At 39.3% G+C, this 25,293-nt stretch overlaps 3 protein-coding genes across 9 annotated transcripts in view; 1 reads left to right on the top strand and 2 right to left on the bottom strand.

The window, feature by feature from the left end:
- Positions 1–9,970, top strand: part of adam19b (ADAM metallopeptidase domain 19b) — a 30,997-nt gene extending 21,027 nt beyond the window's left edge. For 3 of the 5 annotated variants that reach the window (XM_028460287.1, XM_028460289.1, XM_028460286.1), the window contains exons 14-23: positions 818–1,013; positions 2,803–2,911; positions 3,516–3,732; positions 4,445–4,522; positions 6,169–6,277; positions 6,352–6,481; positions 7,742–7,844; positions 7,930–8,223; positions 8,326–8,423; positions 8,907–9,970. In XM_028460287.1, coding sequence (XP_028316088.1) covers positions 818–1,013; positions 2,803–2,911; positions 3,516–3,732; positions 4,445–4,522; positions 6,169–6,277; positions 6,352–6,481; positions 7,742–7,844; positions 7,930–8,223; positions 8,326–8,423; positions 8,907–8,913 — 1,341 coding nt within the window. In that variant the 3' untranslated portion in view covers positions 8,914–9,970. Of the gene's footprint in view, positions 1–817; positions 1,014–2,802; positions 2,912–3,515; positions 3,733–4,444; positions 4,523–6,168; positions 6,278–6,351; positions 6,495–7,741; positions 7,845–7,929; positions 8,224–8,325; positions 8,424–8,906 lie in introns of those variants that run through there. The other 2 variants (XM_028460288.1, XR_003674973.1) reach the window with 2 other exon arrangements.
- A 10,235-nt stretch (positions 9,971–20,205) lies between these two features.
- Positions 20,206–21,931, bottom strand: gpr151 (G protein-coupled receptor 151). 2 transcript variants are annotated; one of them, XM_028460187.1, is made up of 2 exons: positions 21,200–21,931; positions 20,206–21,100 (listed from the first exon to the last, which is right to left on the bottom strand). In XM_028460187.1, exons 1-2 carry the CDS (start codon positions 21,629–21,631, stop codon positions 20,324–20,326), a joined length of 1,209 nt encoding a protein of 402 aa, XP_028315988.1. In that variant the 5' UTR covers positions 21,632–21,931; the 3' UTR covers positions 20,206–20,323. The 2 variants fall into 2 exon arrangements, with proteins under 2 accessions (XP_028315988.1, XP_028315987.1); XM_028460186.1 differs by having other exon boundaries at positions 20,206–21,931.
- A 595-nt stretch (positions 21,932–22,526) lies between these two features.
- Positions 22,527–25,293, bottom strand: part of ppp2r2ba (protein phosphatase 2, regulatory subunit B, beta a) — a 57,703-nt gene continuing 54,936 nt past the window's right edge. For both annotated transcript variants that reach the window (XM_028459350.1, XM_028459351.1), the window contains exon 10: positions 22,527–24,235. In XM_028459350.1, coding sequence (XP_028315151.1) covers positions 24,080–24,235 — 156 coding nt within the window. In that variant the 3' untranslated portion in view covers positions 22,527–24,079. The remainder of the gene's footprint in view (positions 24,236–25,293) is intronic.

The following is a 25,293-nucleotide window of genomic DNA, read 5'->3' as shown; positions in this document are numbered from 1 at the left end:
AGATCTTCTAATAAGGACATTTTAACGGTTTTAGGCCACATTTGTAAAAACAGTGGAGGATCCTTTAAAGCCAATAGAAGCAGTATTGAGTGCTAAATATATAGTGACACCAAACAAACAAATAAAACAGCCACATTGACCGAATAATTACAGCTGATCAGCTGTTCCACGTCAGCGCTATGTTTACACATTTGATTAATGTTTGCACTATTGTTTTATTTAATTTCCTTCATAGCACAGTGTGTAAAATCAGTTTTAATGGTTTTTCTTTTTTACAAGTCAAAGGTTATGTCGTGGCTTTAGGTGAATCAGGATACACTGAAGCACAGACATACAGCTTTTGCACCTTGATTTTATTTTTATGCACTTTCTTATTTATTCTATTTAAAATGATTGTTGTTTGCAATGACTAAAGGGCTTTTTGCTATTCCATTGTACTTGTTGCAATGACAAATAAAGTTCTATTCTATTTTATATATTCACTCCTCAACTCAGTCAGTCACAATAGTATTTAACATGCATTTTTTTAGTAGGATAGTGGAAATGAAACCAGACCAGGGCATGTACACACAACAATGCTATACACACTATTGCTGCATTGCTAACATCTGCTCCACCAAGCAGCTGTATTTTATTACCACTAGCTAACGTTCTGTGTATGAATTACAAATGTTATAATGTGCATCTTCCCAACAGTGTAAGGCTGTAAATTCTGCCATAATATAAGACTTGCATAATTATCTAAAACTGTTAAACATGTACCTGGTTAGAAATATTGCTCATACTCCTCTACTTGTCCGTGTCTCTCCTTGTGAAGCTGAAGAGTCCAGGCGTCCTGTGCCGAGCGGCCTCTGGGTCATGTGACCTACCAGAGTACTGCGATGGAAAGGCCGAGTCCTGCCCGGCTAATTTTTATCTGGTGGACGGCTCCTCGTGCTCAGGTGGACTAGCGTACTGCTACACAGGCATGTGTCTGACCCTGGAACAGCAGTGTCAGTCTCTGTGGGGACCAGGTCAGTATTTACACTTATTAATCAGTTTAAGTCCATTATTCACCTCATCACATGTCTGCCAGGGAGTCTTTTCTACTCACAGATACAAAATCGAGTTTAAAAAAAAAAAAAATAAATTATTTATTTATTTATTTATTTATATTTCCCACCACGTTTTTTTTGGACTTTTACGCGTTCCGTCCTTGTGGGTTACCGTAGCGTGATGTGAGCCAGCCCCCTCTTTGTTTACATTTGTTTACCCTTTGAGTAGGCTATATGTGTGCCACAGGCATGTTTAATTTTTTATTCGCACTTTGCTGAGATGCTAAGGGAAGGGTTTATTATTTTTTTAGTTGTAATGTTATATGTTAAAAAATATGTAGTTATCAGATTTTTTTAATCAGAAAATTGAAGCTACTGTGAAGTTGCTGTTGCAGTTTTGCTTAAACCTGAATTAAAGCTTGAAATTATTGAATGACGGAGCCTCATTTATTTTTATTTTGGGATTGTTCTATGCATTTTAACTATTGAGGACAATCACAGCAATAAAGTTGCACTTTTGACAATATGTCTGATGTCTGCAGTCATTTTTAAGTGCATTAACAAAAAAATGGAATCGAAACTCAAATTTTTCTTTAAAAAATTGGAGATTTTTTTATAGGCAAACTGGCCTAGCCCTACTCACAGCTTATTAAAACAAATATGATTGTGTTTAAATTATACTTTGAACTGTGCTAAAGTTTTTAACAGAAGTGGTTTTAAACTTGTAAGTAGGGAAGCAAAAATTTGTCACTGACCCATTTTCAAAATAATTGGTCCAAAAAAAAAACTTTTCTAAATGTATCCATTAAATCAATCTATTTTGTGCTTTTATTTCTAAAGGGTAAGGATTGCATTTATACTGAGTGCTGACAGCACAATTCAAAAATTCAAAGCCTAACCATTACATTATTACTCATTGATAACTGTAATACAGTATAAGCAACTTTTCTTTATACATTTATAATTTAGCTTAATTTCTTATTTAACTGTAAGATGAAAACTACAGCCTCCTTTGGTTGCAATCCAAGAATTCAACTGTCAGTCATTGAAAAAAAGCACTTCATCTTTAGTTTTAATCAATATTTCCTCACTTGCATTATTAATTTACTTTTTGGTTTTAACATGGACTTGTTTTGTAAATGTTGGCCTTCACTGACTTTCTGCTGCTCAATCTTTACAATTTAAACTTCAGAATATGATCATTTTCCTTGGTTCAGATCCATGCTTGTTATTAAGAGAGGTTTTTGGGTCCAAAAGCCATTTTTATCTGCTTTTTTATTACAAACATAATTTGTTTCTTGTTTTTCTTTTTTTTTTTTTATAAAATCTATTGGCTGTGAAAGCATGTGATTCTTCAACTCACATTAGACAAGAGTCATGAGACGTCTCTGCTGCTCCGTCATGCATCATTATCAGTGAAATCACTTTTTAAAATAACTCAACTCTTCATTTTCTTCTTTATTTTTTAAAATAACTTGTTTTTCTGTGCAATTCTCAGTTTCTTCTCTACTGTTATTTCATTTTCATATTTGTAGGTAAATGTTGTCTGTTAACGCAGTGTAACATTGAGGGAGAGACTTCTATTTAATGGACTACAGAATCATATATTGTTATTGGACAGCACTCGTGTCCAGGTCGTCACAGAGACGTCCTGTAGCGTCGTTGTTGTGCAGAACCCGTCTCGGACCATCTGTTCTCCATCAGGTGGCCACATAATAATAACATAGTATCTAAATGTGTGTGCGCGTCTTTCTCTCTCAAACCACAGATGGTCGGCCGGCCCCTGATGTGTGTTTCAGAAAGGTGAACGAGGCCGGGGACATGTACGGGAACTGTGGCAAAGATATGTTGGGGAAATACAGGAGCTGTAAAGAAAGGTGACGATCTCAAACATTCTTTATCCTTGGACCAGAAAAGTAATTGGCGAACTTTCATTTAATTACAAAGCCCCCTGTGATTGGAATGATCTTTCTACCTCTATCCGCTCTATAACCTCCCTTAATACTGTATGTTTAAAAAAGCTCATGTGCAATACCTTCAAACTGTATGTAACTGTTTTTGAGTTTTCTTGTTCATACCTTATATTTGTTAGTTTATGTCTTAAAAGCCCTGTGTGTATGTGTGTGTGTGTGTGTGTGTGTGATGTGTGTGTGTGTGTGTGTGTGTGAGAGCTATGTAACATACTGTAATGTTTGCCTCTACGTGTTATTGTTTGTATTCTGTGAAATGCATGTACAGCTGCTTCCGTTTTGTGCATCTCTTTTTTGTTTGAACATTACTGAGGACCTCCTTGAAAACGAGATGGTTCATCTCAAGGTGTTTATCCTATAAATGAATGACGCAGTCGTTTATTTTCAGGTTGAAACTTCTCACCTGTGTATGACCTCCTCGTGTCTCTGACCTCCTCGTGTCTCTGACCTCCTCATGTCTCTGACCTCCTCGTGTCTCTGACCTTCTGTCTCTGACCTTCTGTCTCTGCAGGGACGCTACATGTGGGAAGATCCAGTGTTCAACTTCAGCCTCCAAACCTATTGAGAACAATGCAGTGCGTATCGAAACCACTGTGACGATTGGTCACAGGAAGGTCCAGTGTTTGGGAACGCACGTGTACAAGCTGGGTCATGGTGACGAGGAGCCACAGGGAGACACTCTGGACCCAGGCCTCGTCATGACGGGGACCAAGTGTGGGGAGGAATCGGTGAGACATCAACACTCTACTGCACTTTTACCTTTTTTTTCATGCAGGTAATTAGTTTAATTTAGTGTTAGATTTTTGATTTATTATGAAATATGATGTTACTTTGTGCCCCCTTAGTTCAATAAATTTGAAAATGTGTTGTAACGTATTTGTCAGGATTATTTGGGGGGGCAATGGGCGCAGGTGGAGCTTGAGATTATATTCTGGATGTAATCAAAAGCTGTTTTGGTTTATTCTAAAAATATATTAAAAAATAAATTGTGTTAAAAAAGTAACAAAAAAATCAACAATAATATAATATAAATAGTTCTGTATTTTTGTTGATCATTGTGCATTAGATCAGCCACTAGGACGATAATGAAATTATTTATTTTTTAACATTCACAAGTACGTGGAATACTCATCCTTGTCAATAGGGGGCAGTAGGGAGCACAATACAGCTGCTACAGTAAGTAGTGTAAATATTTGGATATTTTAATGCATGATGTGTGATAAATTGTAAAAACACAGCATTAGAAGCATAAACATGAGGACCTCTATTTTGGTGCTGCGTTTTTATCACAGCTCCTGGTTTGTTAGACAGAAATGTGTCCTGATCTCAGGAGAACACTGTTAAATTAAAAAAAAAACCCATTGAATTGTTTCTTTGATATTTTTTAATCCCCTTTGTTAAAAGCCTATGTTCCTGTTTCCCCACATCTTATTTCAACAGATTTGCTTCAACGGAGAGTGTCGCAATGCCTCTTTTCTCCGAGCTCACGAGTGCAATTCCAAGTGTCACAAACATGGAGTGAGTATTATGTTTCACAGCACGGAGTACAGCGTGCTGGTCTGACCTGATGTAGGATCCCTGTGGAGCAGTGTGAAATTTTATTTGAATCTGTCGGCTCACATTTACATCATTTAACTTTTTCATAGTAGAAAGCAACACTCAGGGATGATTCTAGACGTAACATGTAAAATACTGATCTCTCTATAAACCCCAGATAAAGTTTAATTCATCCAAAGTGTAATAAACGTCTCACTTCCGATACGATACCGATATTGCTGTCTTGTGTGGTAACCGATACTGATATTGAGGTGATACGATGTCAAAGCGAATAATACTTATATTTATTATAGATTTTGTAGTGTAGAATGTTATATTTACCTAATGCGTTACATGAAATTTATATATTACTTTACAATAATATTCTACAATTTAATAAAATACACAAATTAGAAGACCCTGAAAAATAATCTCAATAAATACAATACAAATTTTTAAAAATATAACTACAAACTCGTAACTAATTGTTACTAGTTTAACTTAAACATAAGCATATTCTACAATTGAATAGAATGAATACAAACAAATTAAAAGATGCTGAAAAATAATATGTATCCGTGCGTATATAGATATATATAGATTTTAGATGCAGGCCAATATATTCTGATGTGATATTTCCTTTATTTTCCAAAATTTTCTTCATTCTTTGTCTCAAATTTCACGACAGAATCAACATCAAAACAATGTAAAACAAAACATTGAATACATATGTTCTAATCATTATACAGGGAAAAACAAACAAGAAATAGATATAATAGATATGTATTCCTCAGTTTGAGAAGGGGCGGGATCAAGCAAAAGCTTATCTAATATCTTATCGGATATTGGATTTCTATCCAATATCAATATTGGAGTGAGACACCCTAGCCTAAAAGTACTGTTTCATTCATTTTGGCGCGTTTAAAGGTGTAGTTCGCAACTCTCAGATCACTCTCTCCCTCTCCCTCCCTTCTGTTCTCTTGCCCTGCCTTCAAACTTTCAAAAGTCCCTCCCTCAGAGGAGCTAACAAGCTAACGTTAGTCCGACAGTAACATCACAGTAATATAACATGTTCTGTTAAAAGCATATTACTCTCTCTATGTGCACACACCTCAGCAGCAGCAGCAACAACACAGTGTCACTTACAGCAGCCCACATGGCGGCTGCTGCACGCACATGAACAACACATGCACCACAGAGTTCTAGTGTAACAATTACAAATAAAACATAATGTAAATCAAGCAGCAATAATTACCTTTCGAACAGTAAAGTCGCTAATTCCATCTTCTACTCCTCCAGACCATACACTGTAAAAAAGACGGTGCTCTAGCTCTGGGAAAGGGGGCGGGGACTGTGAGCAACAGCTGTCAGACACCTCATCAAACACAATCCTGGCTCTGATTGGTTCTTTTTGCTCGGTCGCGGTGCATTATGGTAATCTGCCAAAGGGGGACTCAATGAGTTTCATGTCAAGCTGTCCTTACATAGTGACAGCTTTAGCAAATATGACAAAAGGCTACTTTTACAACAGTTGCAGACTGCAGCTTTAAATGAATTAAAATCACATTTCCAACACCCTTCATATGGCCTCAATGATGGTAACTAAGTATCCTAAATACTCTATCTAGCTGTGCAACAACAACCATAACTGCCACTGTGACCCTGGCTGGGCCCCTCCTCTGTGTGAGCAGCGGGGCTCAGGTGGCAGCGTGGACAGTGGGCCCGTCATCACCCACAGTGAGTGTTGTGTTTCTGATCCATGGCTGTGTGTGATTTATTCTGACTGATGTGTGTGTTTCGTCCTCCTAAAGGCAGCCTCCTTCCAGTGCTGCTCGTCCTCCCTCTGGCTCTCTTCGTGCTCCTCTCTGCCATGGGTCTCTGGTGCTGCTACAAACACAAGCTGAGACCACTCAAAGCATCAGCTCCACCACCAGTGCCAGAGTACGGAACTGAAGTATACGCTACTAGTCATCTATGTTTGCATGTTTTTTTTTTTTTTATTATTGGTGAACAGCAGGGTTGGGGTTAATTACATTTTTCAATTACAATTACAAGTTCAAATTAGCCATGTTCAATTAAAACCCATTTATGAATAGGATGACTAGCATTTTTTCCAATTACAATTAAAATTACAAGTACATTTTTCTCCTGAAATTCAATTACAATTATGTTCTCAATTACCAAAGTTCAAATTTAATTAATCACAATTACTGAGCCTAAAATAAAACATGTTTATGCCTTACTATAGATTTTTTTTTTCCATTTTCATGCCTTTTTATGGAATTTCCATGACAATTACATTTACAAAGTCAATTATCTGAACTCAATTACAAATTAACTATGATTACAACACCAACAGATTTTTTTCAAATACACTTAGAATTACAATTACGTCATAATGGTAATTAGTTATAAATTACGCAATTACAATTATAATTGACCTCAATCGTGGTGAACAGAGTAAGTGTAAATAGTATTGATATTTCCTAGTATTTCAAGTAGAAGTACTGTTACTTGATTGAAATTGTATTCAAGTACAAGTTGCAAGTAAGTCATACATAAAATACTCAAGTACAAGTACAATTAAATAGTACTCAAAGTAAAAGTTACTAGTTACTTTCACCCACCACATTTATTTTTAGTAATAAATCTTGCCACGGTTCTTTTGCATACAGTCAACATCTCATCGTGTATAAACGTAAAAAGAAACATATCTTGCACAATTGGAACTTCATTTATTTTCCCCAAAGTCATCTGTATAAAATAAAAGGTTTGTCAAAAATGTACAATTCTTTAAAAAACTAAAATAACACAAATTAATTCAATTTAAAATTAAAATTAAAGTTGTCAAGCTCAGAGTATAGCAATATTTATCAACTCTAAAACTGAGAAAATAACAGGCATTCTATGCTGTTTTGGTTTGGTACATTATGTTTAATCTGATTGGTCGGCTATGATGTGATGCAGTGAGTTGTTGTCTGGTCAATCCATTTTTTTAGTTTCACAATGTCCGTTGATCATTTTAAAACAAAAAATAATAATTTACTCAGTAATGGTTGGGTGTAGAAATGTAACTTTACTTCTTTTAAGACATACTTAAGTACAAGTAAAATGACTGATTTAGAAATATACCCAAAAACTTACATGTAATCCACACTGGTACTTGTAATCTAATACAGTTACTTCTTTTTTATTTCTCAGAAGTTGTGTTCCTGTGGAAATCAAACCTTTACATCCAGACTCTCATGTTGCCGGACATGCAAACCCAACATTCCTCTTGAAGAAACAGGAGCCGGATCACCTGGTAAAGATGCGCACTTTACATTATTCTGTCTGAGTTGTCATCTGCATATGGATTTATTTTCTGTTGTCTTTGTGCGTGTCCTCAGGGAAAGTCTTCCCCGTCGTGTCCAGCTCGGTCCAGACCAGCGTTAGTACGTCCTGCAGTGAAACCTCCCCCTACACCCGAGCAGAAAGGACCCCCTCAGAGACAACCCTCTACTCAGGACTTAAAGCCTGGCCGGCTCACTGGACAGAAACTAAACCAGGGTTCAACATCACTCTCAGGACGTCCACAATTACCTCCTCTGGAACGCAAAAATGTGTCGGAACCATCAGGCAGACATAGACCAGACCCTCCAAACAGACCTCCACCACCTCGTCCTGTCAACGGACAGACTGCTGTGTGTTCACACACAAATAAATGCAAAGTCATGTTGTTGGGTATTGTTTAATGTGAACACACAAAAAAAAACACAATATGCTTTTTTGTTGTTGCTGTTTAGGAAATAAATTCAGGAAAAGGCCCGCTGATCACAACAGACGCCCTGCAGAAGGGAAAAGCAGCTTTGGCGACATCTGCTGGACAAACAAAATCAAACAGGTAAAAGTAAAGAAAAAACACTGGCGGTGTATTAGGGCCACATTTAAATAAAAATAAAAAATCTGAGCGCTATGAGATTTAAGTTGTGATATTTTGAGAATACTCATAAATTTATGAGAATAAAGCCATATTTTAAAACACTTTTATTCTCATAAAATCACGACTTTATTCTCAAAATATTACAACTTCAATCTTAAAACATTATTTAATCCCATGGAATTACGTTATCAAGATACGACTTTATTCTCGTAAAATTACAACTTTTTTCTCAAAATATTCTGACTTTAAGCTCATAGTGTACAGATTTATTTTATTTATATATATATATATATATATATATATATATATATATATATATATGGCCCTAATATGCAGTCATGTTTTTCCTCCTTTTTTTAACATACATTTAAAAATGCAAACATGCATTGTAAGTGTTTGTCATTGATTGACTTCCCATTTTAACCTTTATTCCCTGTTTTGCAGAGCCTAAACCACCAGCTCAGGGAGGGTTTGAAACCAACCAATGGCACCTGATGGTGACTTCCTCAAAGCGTTTACAGCAGCGTGCTAAAAACCTCACACTGTAGGACCAATACTTGACACTGTGTTTAACTATGTGCACTAAATACAACGTATACAGCACTGGTCACAGTGAGTGTATTTCAGCCCTACGTGTGTTTTTCGTCTTCACATGAAACAGCTGGACCTGTCAGTGTAACTTTCTTTTTTTTAATTTTCAAATTTTTGGAAAAATGTTATTATTCCACAAGTTGGTTAGAAATGTGAAATCAAGTTTAGATATTTATTCTCAAAGCCTAGAAAAATGAATGTTTACAACGCAGCCTGTGTACCAAACATGGTGCCCCCTAAAGTGCATCAGTTGTAAAGGGAAATCTTACATTAAGAAGTGATGCGTTACAATGCAGTGTGAATAATATGATTAATAATAAAGGCACGCTAAAGGGTGTGAACTAGTGAGGACCCTTTTTGCATGTTGTAGGTATATATGTTCATGACGACAGATGCGTGTATGATATGTAGCATGGGATGTAAGGGGATTTCTTTTTGTATTGCTGTCATCATGTTGCACTTCAGTCGTCATAAATATGGGCGAGCGCTGAAAAAGGCTGAAAAAGGCCAAACTAATCTCATCCCTCCACATTTAAAATCATCACCAGAACCTTCGTGGATTTGTCACTAACAACCTTTTTATTGAATTGTACAAGTGTCAAACATAACCTTTTTTTGTTTACATGCTCCTACTTGCATTGGAATGTTAAGTTAATATAAATGTCTCATTGTGCTTTGTAGCAGTGTCTCTCAACTGATTAAGATCACTGCGGTTTAGGATTGTACTGGTGCAACTGTTACTATGTTTGGGAACAAAAAAAAAAAAAGGTACAGTGAAATAGTAGAGATGATTTTCTGTCTTGTTCTCTGTTCGCTGCCATCAGATCTATGCAAACACAGGGAATGTTTCAATGGGCGTCTGAAACTGGAATTCAAACCAACACACGGGGAAATAAAGAAAATGTCTTCTTTTTTTATATACTATTGTTTTTGTCATTATTTTCCATGTGATCAATTGTGTTTGGAGTCCAAGACTAGAAGTTGATATATAATATATTGAGAATGTGGAGTTGTCGTCACGGCCTAGAGCCCCTCCCCCCGATCCTCCCCGCCGCCATGTTGGCATAAGTCCCGCGGCAAAACAGATTGTTTACATGTGTTTTTAACGCGGTATTAGCGGAGGTACTTGCTATTCCGCACTGTTTGACCATGCCTGGAAGTCACTGCTGCGTAAAGAACAGCTCCAATACCTCCCACGATAGCCATGGAAGAGTTAAGTTACCGAAATGGACACAGCATCTAGGAGAGCAAGTATCTGACCTGACGAGGAGACGTCGGATTGCTTGGTTGGCTGCAATTAGAAGAAAGGACCTTACTTTCGATCGCACACCCCCGTGGATGAGAGTGTGTTCTCTGCATTTTCACTCTGGAACGTTCTCTTAAAATGTCTTTATGTAGTTGTCTCTTAAAGCTAAGAAGTGTAGGTTACCTTATGTGATTGTGGACGCTGTAGTGCCTTTGTCTCTGACACACTAAAACACATATGTGAAGAAACGTACTTTTGCCAGTACAACGCTGTTTTCACCAGCTGGAGGCTTGTAGATGACCAAGTCCTGGACCCAGCCGCAGCAGAAAGTCTCGTAACTTTCCAGAGACTTGTGGCTTTTGAACTCCTGCATTGTGTAGTAACTTACACCAAAAACTAGGTAATTTACGATGTCCATGTATGTGCACAGAGGTAAAAGGTCCAGGTCTCTGTGTCATTCCGCTGCAGATAGCTCGTACGGGTCGATGTTGCGAATGTCCACTAGCTTCTCCAAATACCTCTTTTTTGTGCTTGGTATCAGTTTGTCCCTGTAAGGTCCCTTTTCTTTCGCCTTCTCTTTTTGCATTGCTTTTCTTCTTTTTCCTTGTCGTATTCCTCTACGTAAATGCGCAAAAAGTAAAGCTCTGGCGAAAGCGTGAAGTTCTGGGGGCGTCTACCACCATCATGGCTGACGGGCTCAGACCCCCCCAAAATAACCCAACTCACCACGTGACTCCTCTCTCAATACCTTCATTCTTTACCATGTTGTGTTTGTGAATATATTATTTATAGATTGTACCAGACTTTAGGAGTAGATATGTCTGTACCATTGATTGACATACTTTATGCTTTGCAATGAACTGGGAACCTGTCCAGTATGTACTGTGCCTTGCTGCACGCATGCTGTGATTGGCTCCAGGATAACAGGATAGGTAAGGATAGAGTTCAATAAAGTGAAACCATGCCACAATTTTGGTAATGCTATACAGAGAGAGAGACAAAAACAGAGTTAATGGCCATCTGTTTCTCGAGGAAACATCTGGCTCTGTAGCTGATGTCACACTCACTGTGTCCAGCAGCTGTTTTCAGACTGAATGATAAACATTTAGTGTAAACATGGTTCATGGGCTCAGATCTGATGAGAAACTGTTAAACTTTTGGCCACCACTAAATTCAAGAAACCCATCTTCACTTCCTCTGCTGGTCAGCAGCTGTACCACAAGACCCCTAATAGAACATTAATCGACCAGCAGTCAGAAGCCTTCATGCATTGCCACAAATTACACATTGGCCTCTGTTGTGGCGGTTTTGGATGAATGAGATGTGTCGAGCTTTAGGGTTGCTGGTCAGATGTGGACACAGGGTTTATTTGGTCAGTGGGTTTTGGAAGCAGACCGGTGTCATGGTTTGAGTTCACATTGTAGTTGCTGTAGTTCTGTGCTCTCAGGGTTTTGTATGTCGCTGATAGTGGTAAATAACAGCTCCAGAACCTCTGAGAAAAGACCTTGGTGAATGCTATCAGTGTACGACGCTATCTGGCCTGCTTAGGGCAGTCTGACCAGAAGAGATTCAGTAATGACATATCAATCCCTCCTTTGTTAAAAACAAGCTCCCATTTAACACAAATATATATGAATTACAGAATCACCAGAGAGAGACCAACACCAGACACTGAACACCCACACTTTCTAACAAATGTATTCCCAGTATCTGCAGTCTGTTCAATTTCCTATTTTATTCTAAATTTCTATGACCCTTTACAGTCGATCACTGTCTTCCCAACACAAAACCAGGAAGGAACTAAACTTTCCCCGGACGCTAAGAGGGGCTAAAAAAAACTATTGCAATGTGCCCAATCAAGCTAAAATAAACCAGTGCTGTGAAACAGTACATTACATTACAGGCAATACAAGTTATAGTTTTTTACAGCACATCTGAGTTGCGACAATGGGCTTTAAATTCTTGGACATGACCGTGACTAGCGTGACTAGCCTTTTGTCCTACACCACAAACCATGTCTCTGTTTACAATACAAGGAACAACAATTGTGTGACTATCAGTAATACACGTCGCCACGCTAAAGGATGCACACAAAATATAGGAAAATGGAACAATAGATTACCTGTCTAGAAGGAAAACAGCTACTTGTGCGTCCAAAGTTAGTCCAAGACTGACCCGCAGTGCCCTCCATCTGGAATACGCCAGACCAATATTTATTCAAGTTTTGGCTCTTCTTTAGTTTTTTAGACGTACCGCGTCTTTCTTTTCTTCCTCTGATTTTCTTTTTATGGGTTTTTTAGCAGTATATGCAGTAACAGCTAGCGCAGGTATAGCGATCTTTCCTGGTGGGTGTTCGGCAGCCATTCTTTACTGAAAACAAGTTCGTACCGTTCACGCGCTTCACTATATATCGTGGCAGCCAATGAGGAGGCTCCTTCGTGGGCTTTGCTCACCCCTCATTTCTCTAAATCCCGTGATTGGAGCTGGAGGGGGTGACCACCAAGACTCATTCATTCATTCATTTTCAGACCCACTTATTCCTGTTCAGGGTCGCGGGGGTCTGCCGTTGCCAATCTCCGGCTCTCATTGGGCGCTGGGCGGGGGTACACCCTGGACAGGGCGCCAGTCCATCGCAGGGCAACACAGAAAGACAGACAACCATTCACTCCTACGAGCAATTTAGAGACTCCAATGAACCTAACGGTCATGTTTTTGGATTGTGGGAGGAACGGGGCACGGGGAGAACATGCAAACTCCACACAGAAAGGACCCAGGTGTCCACCCCAGGGCTTGAACCCAGGACCTTCTTGCTGTAAGGCGGAAGTGCTAACCCCTCATCCACCGTGCGGCCATCTTCTGGGGTTTTATTAAGTAAAATACTTAATTATAAGGCTCAGACAGCACGCAGACGTACGATTTTTTTTCAGAAATGATTATTTTTACGATAAACTATATGATGCTAATAAGAATTTTTTTTTTTTTTTAAATTAAAGAAAATAATTTGAGTACCCCAGCTTTAAGTGAGGATTATTATTGTTCAAAATGAGTCACCATCTCAAATAAAGTTTTCATCTAAATAAAGTCAAAACCCAAGGGACACGTCTCAAACACATACAATTAAAACTGATATGTTTCTCCCTAGAAATGCCAGTAGTGTCAGGTTGTGGTTATATTTGTGTTTAGCTCTGTGGTCTTCTTTTTTTCTAATTCTAGTTTCATGCGTTAACGTGGGTTGATTAGCTGACTCATGTTTTGCACTCAGGTGTAGCTCGTTCCCAATCAGACCTCCTCCACTATTTAGCTGAGTGCTTGGACACCTAATCCCTCGTTGTGTGAATGGGTACGGGCTGTGAAAAAGTTTTGAACCACTGGTTTAGCGTCACATGCAATGGTACATTAATGCATGTGAAAGATGCAACATGTTTTGGGAGAATATTTTCAAATGTAATGTCTATTCAAGGTGATAAACTGTATAAACTCCTATGGTTAGAAGAGTAATTGACTGGAATGATAGTTGTACAGTATCCACACTGAAGTGCAAACCAGTGTTAATTTTGACAACAAATTTTCATTTAGTTTTAATCGTAGTCTTTTGACTAAAATGCAACTGGGTTTTAGTGTATATGTAGTCGTCGGGACTATTTCAGTTTAGTCATCTAAATCAGTGATTCTCAACTAATGGGTCGGGACCCAAAAGTGGGTCGTGGACCTGTACTGGGTGGGTCGCGGACAGCTGGTCAAAATTAAATAAATGTTTAAGGTCTCTCATGTTGTATTTTATTTTGAAAGAAACTTTTCTTTTGTTAGGCATGCTGTGAAATGCAGGAATATATGTAGATTTATGTTGGAAAAAATATTATATATGTGTTTTCAACAGCTATTTTTGAAAAACATTTTGTTGGTTGAATAATAAAAAAAAAATGGAAAAAAAAGTGGGTCGCGATTTAATGTCCATGGCAAAATGTGGGTCCCAGGGTGGGACCAGTTGAGAACCACTGATCTCAATGATTTTACTCGACTAAATCTGTTGGTAATGTACAAGATTCTTCAAAGATTCAATTGGCATTTAGCAACCTGATATGGGATGGTTTTTACGTTTGTAAAAATCACACTTTTTTGCTCTATACATGTTTAAATTGAGAAATATGCGTACAAACCTTCATATCATTTTCTTTTTTTTTTTTTAACTTGTCTGCACATGCTGTCAAAGGTCAACACTACAAGAAGTGCAATCATTATGAGACAACAATGCATATTTTGTTATTGCAATAAAATACATTGATTTATTTTATTTCTTAATTGTGACCATCACCAGCCCTCCCTAAGGAAGGGTAAGAAATCTTTTATTATAGGGAGGATATAAAAAGGGAGAGCAGTGTTACACCTAAGTGGAGGGGGAGGGGAAAGGGAGCAGGGAGAAGAGACTCAAGGCAGGAAATAGAAAAGGTGGGGAAGAAAAGACTGTTTTGCAGTGAGGGTGAGATGTGAGGTTGTAGAATATATTGTGCTTATTATGTTGTGTAATCCAGCCAGTATGGTGACAAGTGTGAAGTTTAGCTATAATGGTGGTGGCTGTGAACAGGGGGAATGAGTGAATGGTAGTACCTAAAGCAGGTATTTGGGATTAACGTGTCTAGAGTTAAGCCCAGTATGAGTTTTATCCCACATCCCAAGGCGTGCCAGTGCATCGTATACCAGTAAATGTGCAAAAAAAAAACGCTACTGCAAGCCCAGTAGCATATCATTTTCAACATTAAGAAAACTAAGATGAGGAGTTTTTTTTTAGTCGACAAAAATAACGCTGCCATTTGGAATCTGTGTTGATGACACCACTGCACAACAGCAACACACGTTTGCAAAAGTTACCTTATCAGCAACTGTCAGCTGAAAAAACGTTTTCTAAAAGACAAATGTTTGTTAGCTCTGATCTGAAACGGGTGAAATAAGTTAATCGGCTAAAACACAAAATAAACTAACTGAAGGCTTAGTGTCCTCAGAGGAAGGATACACACAGTTAATTAACTGATGTTTTCTTCATTAGTGCATTTATATATGTAAATGACACCCCTGTTAGGGCAGCAGGCAGGGTGTAGAGGTGGCTGCCCTTTAGAACGCCACATCCTTCAGTGAGATGAAAGCCCTCTGATTATTTTTCTGATCAATATGCTGCTAAATACCAAGGCCGACCCCCTCAACCAGCAATAGACACTAATACATGCACATAGAAATATATGTATAGTTTAACTGTGTATGGACTGGGGACACAGGTGATGAGCTTCAGGACAAGAGGAAGGTGAAGGTGAAGGTAGGACACTCATAAAGACAGAAGAGGGGTGAGGGGGGGGGTTGGGGGGGGTATTGGCAGGGAAAGGCTTTAACATGGAGAATAATTGCAGTTAGTCCTTTCCTGCTGTACATAATTAGTATGTCACTTCCTGTGGAGATTCATTTATTAGAGATGATGATTGGCTAAAGGATGAAACGCCAGGGTGACACCCCCACCTCCCCAAACAGCAGGAGGGCAGTACAGAGAGCAGCTCACCTGCTGGAAGCCCCCCACCCCCTGCATGCTGTCAGGACCTCATTAGGCCTCACTTGTTGTTTTTCCACCTGTAAAAGCTGATTATTGCACTTCTTTGCCACCACGTCTTGATTTAAATGTCTACATTTAAAGCTGCTTTATCATCATTTGTTATCTTTTGAGCTTTTTTTGTTTAGTGTTGATTCATTTTACTGATAGTTCACTTAGTTCATTTTAAAAAAAAATTTAAGAAGATAACAGTTCATGAGTTTGTTGCATTTATCATATGGGCCAAGCAATAATTCAGGTGCAACACAGAAGAAACACAATAATGTCATAGTTTCACCTAAAACCAATGCATAGTCCATCTAAACAAAAGTGACATGAATAATGCTATACATACAGATTTCTGAATGTAAACAAAGAAAGATGCTGATGTGGTGTTATTGGTGGACCTCACTGGAACATGATTGGTCACCTCAGCTGCCACACACCAGTCCATCGCACCTCATACTGACAAATGCACAGTCAAGAGTAAATAAACGGAATGTGTGTGAAGGATTTTGGGAAAAACCACCTGATATATACGTTTTTATACAGATGGCTTTAATTGTTTTAAAGACATCACATTCTGGATGAGCCGTAACTTTCTCCTTCTTAACCAGGATACAACCAACATGATTTTATTTGGTCCAAAACACCTTAGAGATAAATTATCAGAGCAAATAGTGTCTCTGGATGGCATTACTGTCACCCACCATCACAGTAAAAAAACTTAGGCGTTATCTTTGATACTGATTTATCCTTTAATTCTCATATTAAACAAATCACAAGGACAGCCTTCTTCCACCTCCGTAATATCTCTAAAATCAGAAATATCTTGGCCTAGAGTGATGTTGAAAAACTATTCCATGCATTTGTTACATCTAGATTAGATTATTAGAGAGCATATTTCTCCAGTATTGGCTTCCCATCATTGGCTTCCTGTTAAATCTAGAATAGAGTTTAGTGTCTAGAAGTAGAACAGGAGGCAGAGCATTCAGCGACAAGGCTCCTCGCCTTTGGAACCAGTTCCCAGTCCTAGTACGGGAGGCTGCAACTCCCACTTTTTTCCCTCGTTGCATAACCCATCATACTACTCACACTGCTTCACACCATTTACACTGATGCCCACCCCATATATCATTACATGTGACCAGTACAAGACAAAACCTTGTCTGTAGTGGTAGCATTTCAGAGCGTGGAGGATGCCGCAAGTCATTTTACCAACCTCTAGGAACGAGTTTGTCATAATGTATCATGTTTTCCCCACAGTCTGTCTTCTCGCTCTCCGCTCTCTTTTCTGTTTCAGGTGTCTTGATGTTGGAGCTGGAGGTTCCTGATTGATGGTTCACGGCTCAACTAGTCTGGGACACTTGGATGTTCTATCCTTCTATTCTATTCTGTTTGCCCTTCTGTTCACTTACCCCAACCAGTTGAAATGGATGGCTGCCACCTCTGAACCTGGTTCTTCTGGAGATGTCTTCCTATAAAAAAGAGGGAGTTTTTTCTTCCCACTGTCGTATGAATGCTTGTTCATGTGGAAAATAACCTAACAAAATCCACATGAACAAGCATTTAGTGACAGTGGGAAGAAAAAACTCACTTTTAACGTGCAGAAATCTCCATCAGAACCAGGTTCAGAGGTGGCAACCATCTGCTGCGACTGGTTGGAGTTAGTGGACAGAAGGACCAACAGAACAGGATAGACAGATAGAACCTCAGAGTGTCCCAGACTAGTTGAGCCGTGAACCACAGATCAGGAACTGTCATCATCAGCTTCAGGACACCTGAAACAGAGAGAGACAGGCGACGAGAAGGCACTGACTGCAGAAAAACATGATACATTATTATCAAGTCAGCCTGCCTTGGCCTTGGGCCTCACTCCCAGTGGCCTATTTAGTACTTATTGTAAAGGTGACAAATCTCTTCCCATTTATTGGTAAGCTAACAGCGACTTCAAGGTCTGTAAATGCGACCGTTCACAGACGAGCCCATGTCCACTCTAGTGGTTAGGTTATGTTATGATTCAGTCCTGTTTATGCAAACTGTAAATCATAACCAGCTACATCAGAATTTGAATCTCTTCCAGTTTATTGGTAAGCTAACAGCGACTCCAAGGTCTGTGAATGCGACCGTTTATGGACAAGTCCATGTCGCTCTAGTGGTTAAGTTAATGCTGATATACGGTATACGCTTCAGCAAATAAGTATATTTTGAGTTTAGCCTTAAAGGTGGAGGGAGTAGCAGCCTCCCGTACTAAGACTGGGAGCTGAATGCTCTGCCTCCTGTTCTACTTCTAGACACTTTAGGAACTTCCAGGAGACCAGAAAACTGAGAACAGATTGATCTGCCCAGATGATAGGGCACTAACAGGTTTTTGAGATACACAGGAGCTTGATCATGTAGAGCTTTGTATGCTAACAAGAGGATTTTAAACTCTATTTTAGATTTTACAGGAAGCCAATGAAGGGAAGCCAATACTGGAGAAATATGTTACAGTAGAGAGTTACAATAATTTAATCTCGATGTAACAAATGCATGGATTAGTTTTTCAGCATCACTCTGGGCCAAGATATTCCTGATTTTAGAGATATTCCGGAGGTGGAAGAAGGCTGTCCTTGAGATTTGCTTAATATGAGAGTTAAAGGATAAGTTTTTTACTGTGGTGCTGGATGACAAAGTAATGCCATCCAGAGACACTATTTGCTATGATAATTTCTCGCTAAGGTGTTTTGGGCCAAATAAAGTCACTTGGGTTTTATCCTATATTAACATATAGTACCAACTACTTTTTTATATTTGAATACTATAAGATATAAGAAAAATACTTTTTTTTTCTTTTTCTTATTCTGGATTGTTGTCTGGAATGCCATTTAGGCATTTGCCTATTGCCTATGCCAGGGTCCGGCTGTGCATGAGCATCACCAAGGGGCATTTTTTAAAAGGCTCTAAAATGCCTTCATGTGTTTCTGATGTGGCATTGCCTTTGTTTGCACCTGTTACCACTGAATTTCAGCTCTGGGCCTTTTTGTGGGAATTGGATGGAATGGCACTACAGTAAATTTAATGGCTCATATACTAGAGTAACCCGCACAGCCAGAGGTGCCATCGGGGGAAGCCTTCACACATTGACCATTCAGTGTTTCTAATCAAGGAGTGACTATTAGTGATGTCCATGCCGTTGCCCTACAGTGACATTCTATAGAATGTCCCAGGTTGAAAGTAAATGCCGCAATTGGAGCCCATTAATGAGTGCCAAGCTTTGTTTTGGCAGCCCCAGGGACCAGTGGTGGGTTCTATAGATAAGTGTTGGTCTGATAGAGCAGAGGTACTGTACTTGCTTCTGGCAGTTAAAGGTCAGAGTAAATGTTTAATGAGATGAAAATGTCATAAGTGACGGGCTGGGAAAAAAAGGGTTATTCTGCCTTCTGTGTAATAACAGCAATGCTAGATTTATTACTGTTGTTGGATAGAATGCAGTTTGTGATGTCATGGAGTTATTAATCAGGAGAGGTTTATAGTGGACACAGCTGGGGTGAAATTATTGTGATGGTCAGACATATTGAGCTGCTTTGTGTGAATGACAAAATCCCCTTTTATTATTTCCACACTGCTCTTCTACATGTATTTAAATATTAACGTCTCTGCTGTTTGTCATCATGCACAACAAATACATTCTACCCATCACTGCATCATCACAGAATCACACCAAAACAGTTTTAGTATTCTTTATTATTATTATTATTGTATTTGTAATATTTTCAAGTGAAACCACAATCGAACCACATGTTGACAACTGTTGATACATTTAGTGCACAGGAGAATTTTAAATCCATATAATTACATTTAATGAACAGCAACACCAAATATGATGATCTCAAACATTTCATACTAGTCCTGAATGTTTTTGTTTATTCTTAATTATTATTTTTTAAATACACACAAAGCTATTTTTAGATAAATAATTAAAACACAAATTGTGTCAACAAAATGTAAAATAAACTGTAAATAAGTGACATAAAATAAAACATATATACGTAATGAAGAAGGAAAAGGCTATTCTAGAAACAGTAATTCATTTAATACTGATCCAACAAGATGTATTTTATATATATATATATATATATAGCAAGTTTTGCCATGTGATGTATTTATTTACACACACTACAGTATTCAGTGAAAATGTTTGTCTTTAGCTAGAAAGCAGTATTTAAATGTAACAAATTCACTTTGCACAATAATGATACTATAATACAGCTTCACTGTTTAACACATCACATTGAACACACCGAATATGATATTTACAACTCTTTCTGTCTTCCACACACACAGTGTTTACCCCTCTTACCTATATTACCTTAAGCATGGACGAGCACAGATTTAACAGTGCAGTGCTCAGCAGTCCATACAGCAGAGCTCTGGTGATGATGATGAGGATGATGATGATGATGATGATGATGATCAACCCAGGGAGTGCCTCTTATGTTCTCTGCTCTGGTGTTCCCACGGCACAGGATCATTTTCCTCTGCGTTGTCTTCGATCTCCCTCTCATGCCAGAACTGTTCCACATCAGGTAACACCACCCCGTCCTTTAGGCTCCCCGTGTCTGCTTCTCTTCCTCCACTCTGCTCCTCAGGCTCCTGGCAGAAGTTCATTCGAAAGCCGGTGTCCCCTCTGAGCTGGGCCGACATCTCTGGTCTGGGACAGGGACACTTGAGAGAAGTAGGGTTGTGTGGTCCTGGCTTTGCCTTGGGTGAGGGTTGCTGGTGCAGAGTGAGACGTCTCCACAGTCCTCTGTAGCCATCTCTGAACTCCTCAGACAAAGAGAGAACGATGAGAGGATTCACCAGCGACAGGGTGAAGGTGAGCAGCTGAGCAGAGAGAGTCAGGAGAAGAGGAGGAGAAGAAGAGACGTAGGGCTGTGATCCGTCAATCTCTTTCTCTGCCATGTGGCGCTCCCAAACCCACACCACCCACTGCGGAAGCCAGAGGATGGCCATGGCCACGGTGAGACTGAACAGCATCAATGTCAGTCTTCGAGATCTGATCTGGGTGCGCAGGTTCTGAGTCTTACTGGAGCGACGTTGGCACTGGCCATAAGCTTTCCAGAAATACATCAAGGCAATGCTTAGGGGAGCACAGTAAACTCCCAGTGGGTAGGCTTTGTTATACACTGTCATGAAGTCCAGGGCTTGTGGAGGAATCATCAACACACACACCAGTCCACGGATCTTTCTCTGCAGAGTAGTAAACAGCCAAAGTGGGATGGTGACAAAACAGGCAGAGATCCAGATGAAGAAGAGCACCATCAGGATGGAAGCCAGGTGGACACTGACCTGCTTGGTGGGGTTGGACACGTAGCAGTAGCAGGCTTTGGCCATGGTGGCCACGGTGAAGCTCTTTGCAGCCATGCAGGACTGAAGGAACCAGTCGGATGTCTTGCACACCACCCAGCCGAGACTCCAACTGGCTTTGGAGAAGGAAACTGCCCTGAAAGGCACTGAGAAGAGCAGCACTAGCCCATCAGCAAACATCAGGTTAAAGATGAGCGAGTTAATGAGGGACAGTTTGCCCTTGTGTGCGTTGGAGAAGAGGACGGCCATGGCGGTGAGGTTGCAAGCCGCGCCCAGGACGCAGATGACTCCTAGAATGGCCGGTACCAGAACCCTCAGCTCACGGGGCTCCTGGAAGAGACTGTGCTCAGTAAAGGACCATTTAGTAGATGAGTTGTTCTCCATCGTCACATTGTTCCCATCCAACGTATCCATCCCTTATAGAAAGATGAGGCTCTAATTTGAGAAGAATAAAGTCAAGAGTCAAAATTGGAAAACTTTGAGCTTCACCAAAAACCTCTTGGACTTCCAACCTGTTGAACTGATTCCTTCAGAGAAGATGCTTGTCTATAGTAGTGATCAGAGGAGCTCCAGCCTGTCTCCTGGTTTATCCCCACACGCAGAGATGCAGCTTCTGCTGCTAGTTATAAAGATGTGCTTTGATTGACAGCTACTGTCCCCAACTGGCAAGATGGCACCCTCATGGGGCCAATTAAGAAAAAACTATGCATAATGTGCACCCATTAATGTATTGGCTGCTTAATGACCGTATGTGAATTGTGATTAATGATCTTTAATCAATGGATAAAGTTAATCAGCCTATATTACACTAATGTTACCAAGCTGGGGAGAGAGGACTCTGGATTATTTCACTGTGATGCTGGCAGTTATGTTTGGCCATGAAGGAGCGAAACCTATATTTGAAAACATGATCTAAATAAAACCTGCAGGAATGATTAACCATGTGAAAAACTTGAAATAATCAAAGATATTGGAGTCAACAATTTGGGAGTTTTTCAGCCTAGCCAATCTGCATTCACTTGTCTTTCACCTCTTTGTCCACATGAGGGCGGTACTCAACATTTCTTTGACCTGAAAGGAATGTCCTGTTTAATTCAGTTGTAGTTGTAGCTTTGAGGTATGAAACAATCTAAACATGATCAATCCTTCCCAAAGGTGAAACCTCTCCAAACAAGTCAAAACTCACTCATGAGGATGAAATTGTACCAATGCACCCCCACCTCAAATAACAATCATCACTTGCACTTTACAGTAGGAGCTGTAAAAAACAAAACGAAATAAAAAAAAAAAAATACACCAACAGAGCAACTTGAACTTGCACATCTTAATATTTTTTTATTCAAAGAAAGTCCAGTACGCATAAAGACTGCATGGTAATTCATTGCATTTCAATACATTCCCAGCTAGAAAAAGTTTTTTTTTTTTTTTTTTCAATTAGAAGTGTTTGAAAAGTATTTGTTTAGAAGACATAACTGCCTACATAATTCACACTTAATTATTCCCTGAAATCACTTTGCTTTGTGGGAGATTTCCAGACAGGCAACCATCTCTGAAATGATTGAAAAGCCTAAAAAAGAACCAACCTGTTTCTTCTTCTGTGAGTTATTCACCTGAAACAACAAGACAGACATGGAGGGGCTTTGCAGCAAACTGAGATCAGACATTAAAATGTACTAAAAGCAAAACGTCTGAGCTACAAAATGCCACAGATGATCCGATAACACCAGGAGAATTTATCATCATCAACATCATCATCATCAGCCTCAACACAAACACAAAAACTGGGTAAGCTTGGTTATTGTTAAAAAAGTCTATTCAAAATCAGAGAATGAAAGACAATTTTCTGTCCTATCCACGTTATCGATTTTAGATTTGTTTAAACAATAATAATAATAATAATAATGAAGTTTTCCTGTGTCTATTATAGCTAATGACAGTGGATTAACTGTAATGTGTAAGAGCATCGATGACTTTTGTAAACTACAACATCCTCTCCTGAGACTCCAAGTCTGTGATAAACACTGTAGTCGTGTGTGGATCTGATCGCCTCCAAAACCTATTTCGCACTTCTTCTTTTTTTTTGTTCTTGTGTTTTTCATGAAAAAAATGTAGGAAATTGGAAGAAAAAATCCTCAGTTACATTTGATTTGTTCATTTTGAAACATTCACACTCCCACATCTTGTACAGTCCCCTCCCCCTTCCCATCTACGACAAAGCCCCACATACCAAAGAAGGCACCACAGCTTCTAGACAGACTCACTGACGGAGAGAAAGGACTCAACCAAAACAACAACGGAAACAGAAAAAAACAAATGACACGGCCCTGGAAGGGCTTCGTTCACATTACAAACTACATCAGTCTCATCATAGAGACACAACATTGGTACGAAGAAAAAACTGGACTGTGTTGTATTGTGGGCTGAGGAAATCTCTCGGTCAGGCCAAACAGTTCAAACACAGTCCCAAACTTGACCTCAAATCGAGGTCTAAAGATTTATCACATGCACGTCAGCATGAGCAGACTGAGAAGGGAGGGGGCGCTGTTGCTACATGACACCGTCATGTCAGCTAGTGTCTGTGTGCTCAGTGTTTCTCTCTCCTTTTCCAGGGTCCAGGGTCATGCAACAATCCTCCTTTTGCAAAAAAGTCGAGGATTTGTTGTTCTGGAGTCCACGTCGCACAAAAACACGTGGTTGCTCAATGAAAACCCATTTCTTAGTGTGGAGGAGTCTTCTAATGACAATCATCCAAACTGTCCACTTCAGGCTTCACTTCCTGAATGTAAGACTCTGCATTACCCAAGCAGAGTAGATGGGAACTGTAGACAGTGTTGTAAAGGTCAGGGGTCATCAGCGTGCCCTTTAATTGACCTTGTCTTGAAAGATATAGAGGTTGTTTGTGGCCGCCACTGCGATAATGTTCTCGTGCGGGTGCCACGTGGTGTGTAGGATCTTCTTGCTGAAGTCAAGGCTGTCCACGCTGATTTCGTCTTTGCGTCTTTTACCACCTATGCACACCTGTCGGACGACAACAAGGTTTAAAAGATTTAAACGCTTATGACAATTTTCCTATAATGGGAAAAAAAGCTAATTTAGGTAGTTTTTAAACATATTACAGGAGTCACTCACAAGCTAAACTGATTTTTGTATGCGTTAGACCATGGGTGTCAAACTCATTTTAATCCGGGGGCCAAATACAAAGTAGTTCGATCTTAAGTTTGCCGCAGATTTCAGGTGGGAAAATCAGCAATTTCAACATTGATATCTTCAAGTTTGCTCTTTACACAGCATATAATGAGACATAGCGTGTGTAAGGCGCAGACAATATCCAGGCAATTTCATTGATTTTGGGAACATTTTGTTTTCCTTTGAACAATTTGAGATTTAAAATGACAGCAGTCATGTGACAAAAGCATGGGGAAATTACGATCTCCAAATATTGTGGCGTTTCAATGAATTTGTGTATTTACATCTTAAATATTTGGTAATTTACACAATAATTTATGTTTTTTCTGTCTTTTTATTTTAAACTTTCTTCTGCGGGCTGAACTGGATGGACAAAATGACCAGATTTGGCCCCCGGGCCATAAGTTTGACACATGTGCAATAGACAGTCAAAAAGGAGAAAACTATAACTTCTTGGCTCCACAAACTAAACTTAGATCGTGCTGGTGGTATGATGATGATGTTTTGGGCCAGATGTAGATTTTAACGATGACATCAACCAATTATTTTGATATTGTTGATTGTTAGCTGATTACACAACACAATAAGCACAGTATGCATAACTGTAACCCCACATTGCACTCTCACCTTAAAATAGTCAATTCTTCCCCACCCTTCCATTGTCCTACCCTGACTCCCTCTTCCCTGTTCTCTTCCCCCTCACCTAGGGGTAACACTTCCCTCTCTTTTTATATTCACCCTTTAATAAAGTTTTCCTTATCCTTCCTTAGGGAGGGCTGGTGATGGTCACAACTAAGCAATAAAATAAATTCATTTATTTAATTGCAATAATAAAACATGCATTGCTGTCGTGAAAAAAATTGCTCTACATTTAGTGTTGATCTTTGACA

The sequence above is a fragment of the Gouania willdenowi genome, chromosome 10 (assembly GCF_900634775.1).
Source record: "Gouania willdenowi chromosome 10, fGouWil2.1, whole genome shotgun sequence".
Classification (NCBI taxonomy): domain Eukaryota; kingdom Metazoa; phylum Chordata; class Actinopteri; order Blenniiformes; family Gobiesocidae; genus Gouania; species Gouania willdenowi.
This window is presented reverse-complemented; position numbering and strand designations above follow the sequence as displayed.